This window comes from Ischnura elegans, chromosome 1, assembly GCF_921293095.1.
Source record: "Ischnura elegans chromosome 1, ioIscEleg1.1, whole genome shotgun sequence".
NCBI lineage: Eukaryota > Metazoa > Arthropoda > Insecta > Odonata > Coenagrionidae > Ischnura > Ischnura elegans.
In genome coordinates this window covers 52,244,272-52,248,243 of record NC_060246.1, presented here as the reverse complement: position 1 = coordinate 52,248,243, position 3,972 = coordinate 52,244,272, and the positions used below count along the sequence as shown (strand labels likewise).

Below are 3,972 nucleotides of genomic sequence, written 5' to 3'. Positions count from 1 at the left end.
GTAAAGAAACAAAAATACAGCAAAACCTTTTTATTAAGACATAAAAATGAACATTTAAATGTTTGTTTCGTTAATAAACCAATAGCGTAAACTCTCAAGACATGTTGGTTTAGGATCTGTCTGTTTTGTGTACACTTGATTCTTGCCAACTTACTTTCCCCTCTTCCACAAAGTATGAGGCAAAAGTGCTCCTCACGGTGAAACCCTTAACGTTTGCATAACCACCAGTAGCTCTTAGGGGGATCAAATTTTCTGTCGGTAGGGCCTCGGTTGGGTCAAGTTCGTAGTTCGCTCTTCCACTACGAGAGAGATAGCCTTCCCTCATCATGTTGTGCAAACAACAACTGACAACTATGACATTGTCAACAGTTTCTGGGAGTAGATTGATTGGAGTATAAAAAAACTCGAAATACCTGGCTCAAAATGCCAAAGGCGTTTTCAGAGGTTCTGCGAGCACGGCACAACCGGTAATTGAACGTGCCTTTAATATTGTTTGCAAGAGCATCTTCTTTTTGGTAAGGTTTCATCATATTAGGATGTAGCTTGAATGCGTCATCTCCTATCAACACATGTGGCAGCAAAAGTTGACTGTTTGGAAGCCTTCGTGGAGGTGGAAGTAGAGTGCCATTGAAAAACGCTTTCCCCAAGGTAGATTTTTCAAAAATCCCGCTATCTCCCTCTTTCCCGTAGGAGCCGACATCAATAAACATAAACTTGTAGTTAGCATCAACAACTGCAAGCAATACTATAGAAAAGAACCCTTTGTAATTGTAGTACAAAGAGGAAGACTTCATAGGACACCTGATTCGTACGTGTTTTCCGTCGATGGTTCCGATGCAGTTTGGGAAATTCCATTTTACATAATATTCGTTAGACTTCTCTTCCAGTCCTTCTTTAGAAATGTTTGGTAAAAACAGTGGCACTAGCTTCTCCTTCAAAACAGCCAGAGTTTGTTTTATAATACGGCTTATTTCACTAACTGAAATCCTGTACTGAAATCTTAAAGAGTGATATGACTCTCCAGTAGCCAAGAATCTGGAAAAAAACAAGAAGTAACGTTAAATTTCTTAGTAATTTTGTAATTACAACTATTTTGTAACTATGACATACTATCTAAATTATGCATCTAAAAGGAAACTTGCATAAAAATATTTGTCTTTTTCAGTTGCTGACTGCAAGAAACGTTGGAGAAATATAAAAGATACACATGACAGGAAGATGCGAGAAAACAACAAAACTGGTTCTGAGGCCCCACCATGTAAAAAAGGGAAGAAGTGGCAGTTACAAGAACAACTTGCTTTCCTCCATTCTGCGGATGTTAAACGAAAGTAAGTTAAATAATATACTAAGGGTTAACGTTGATGGTATATCAATATTTGTATTGAGAATATGTTTTATTCTGGTTAGTAGTGTACCTTCCACGCGCACAGATACTTTGCGCCAACTGTAAACTGTAAAGGCCTAGCAGTTTATGTTTTCATTATTAAATCTTTTATTACGAGCAACAGGTTACCTAGTATTTTTTATTTGTTTTCAGAAGCTTCTGCAACATCACCGAGGACAACGAAGGGAGTGCTTATGACGAAAATGATGACTCACTTCCTTTCGATGTATCTGAAATTGAGCAAGAAACGCAAACAGATGCAGCAGCTCGATCCTCGCCTCAGCCTGTGCCTCCGAAACAAGTGTCCACCAAAGAAGTCTTGTCTAAGAACGAAACTACTCTGCCAAAGAAAACTACTTTCCGCGATAAAGTTTGTTTTGCAATCGAAAAACGCTCCAAAGAGAGAGATACAATGATCAAGAATCTGCTTGAGAAGGATGAAGAAACAGACGATATAACTTTATTTTTTAAAAGCATTGCAAAAACTGTTCAAAAGATGCCCCCTAGCTTGCAACAGCGAGCTAAGTTGGAAACATTAACTTTAATTTCAAATATAGAATCCGATATGTGGGCGTCACGTCAGGGAACATCTGCAAATAACCAAATGTTTATGATCTCTTCGCCTTCGTCTTCTGATGCCAGTTTAATGTCATCAACGTCCCAATATAGCCAAACTCAGCAGTGTGGTGGGCAAACTTTATCTACCCAGCAGTATGATCAGAGTACAACAATTATGGATCCATACAATATGCCCAGTGGAAAATCTCCAATGTTCACTAACTTCATGAGTTAGTTTATTGAGACTTAATTTGATTTAAAGAGACTAAGTGTATTTGATAATTATTTTATCGGAGTTTATATCTCACATTAGGTTTATTTTTCTTCAAATTACTTTTACTTATCATTTTGAACACCAGAACAGAACTTATGCGTCTGCTTGTTTATTCTTGTGTTAATAAAATTGTGTTATTTTCAAAATGAGCAATCTCAGTTAATGAATTTACTTTCCCTTGTTCAACCTTCCCTCCTTTGCTGGTCCCATACATTATGAAATATTCTTGAATTTCAGGTGTATTAGGTAATCTTTGCAATTAAATAATCCAACATGATGCGGCTGGGTTTTTATATGCAAAGATGTATTTAAACCTAACCGAAGCATAAAACCTTTATACTCTCACTCCTTAAACAAAAGCTCTACTTGAACCTTTTCCTATTACAATATATGGGTTTTTATAATCATTCTAAAAAATCATTGCTTTACAAAAATTAAATAAGAATAAAAAATATATCCTACCTTAACGTAAGAGCTAACTTCTCATCTCCTGTGATTGGATATGGAATGTAGTTTGAAGACAACTTCTTAAGGTCCTCATTGATTAAACTAGACACAAACTGAAACTGAACTTTGGAAAGTCTAAAGAACTCAGAAAACATTCTCTCATCAGCTTGCAAATGATTGTTTATTAATATTTTGAAGTAACCTTCTTCTGTTCTCTTTGTGAATATATTATGTGTGTTAAGTCGTGGTACACTTAACATTTCTAAAATATCTTCATCTTCTAAATCTTCAACTAACAAATAACTCAGTAGCCGTTTTCTTAAACTCATCATTCAGTACTTCACTTAGCAACAGTCAAACCTCAACTGAACTAATGTTTATTAATCGCATCAGTGACAATGACCACTGCAACGATCATCGCTCGGCGATGATCGTCCACCGATAATCGTTCAACGACTATCGGTCTGGCCGCACCAGTGACAACGCACCTTAAGCTAGGAATATTTTTATTCTGTCCTGAATCGCTACCGTGCGCTACCGATTATTTGAGTGTGAAGCGATTCTTTTTGTAGCGTGGTAGAATAATCGTCTCGTAGGAACGCTAAAGACCTAAAGATATCGGCGCGCACCGTCTCATTTGTATTGAGTGAAAAATAAAATGCAAAGAATCGTTTTTATTGTCGTATTTTGAGATTGTGCGGATGCTGTAATGGTGGTATTTTGAAGGTGGGTGTCATGATGCGTGTCAAATAATTTAGTTCGTTTTTGAACTTGTAATATTAAGTTATTTTATCCCTGACAATCTTGGATCCGGATGATGAGTGGTAGCAATGCCTTCTTAAGCTTACGAAGGCATTAAGCTTAAGAACTTCTTCAGCTTAAGAAGGCATTGGTGGTAGTAATAAAGTAGCTAAGTTTTTGTCTTGTTTTTGACAGTGATATCGTCAATAGGTTTTTCATGCCATTAGTACCTACATGACTAGGAAATTGTTTTTCTTTACTCTCACTCAAATTTTTGTGGAAATACTTCCACAAGCGACTCTTTACTGGTGCCATATCACTTTCGTTTCTGAGCTTACACCGAACAAAGGATTTTAGTGACTTATGGGTGAATCGGCTTCAGATGAGGTGTCTGGGCTCTTCCACTTACGAGGTGTTATACATTTATTTACGATTGATTATTAGGTAAGCGTTGCCCAATTAGCTTTATTACATATTGGCGGTGAAAAAAATTGTTCGTCCTTGGCCAATTAGGCCCTGTATTCCATATGATCATGTAGTTACTCAACGCGGCCATAATTTTTTTCGC

The 3,972-nt window shown here is 36.9% G+C and overlaps 1 protein-coding gene across 1 annotated transcript; it reads left to right on the top strand.

Moving 5' to 3' along the window:
• The first annotated feature begins 1,041 nt into the window (after nucleotides 1–1,041).
• On the top strand, nucleotides 1,042–2,177 carry LOC124173219. Its single transcript, XM_046553002.1, has 2 exons — nucleotides 1,042–1,328; nucleotides 1,538–2,177. Exons 1-2 carry the CDS (start codon nucleotides 1,219–1,221, stop codon nucleotides 2,175–2,177), a joined length of 750 nt encoding a protein of 249 aa, XP_046408958.1. The 5' UTR covers nucleotides 1,042–1,218.
• Nucleotides 2,178–3,972: the final 1,795 nt, after the last annotated feature.

Bases quoted from the DNA above. Each gene is read 5' to 3' on its own strand.
- LOC124173219 (XM_046553002.1), top strand. From the start codon at position 1,219: ATGCGAGAAAACAACAAAACTGGTTCTGAGGCCCCACCATGTAAAAAA. The intron at 1,329-1,537 runs GTAAGTTAAATA...ATTTGTTTTCAG, and splicing joins TCTGCGGATGTTAAACGAAA to AAGCTTCTGCAACATCACCG.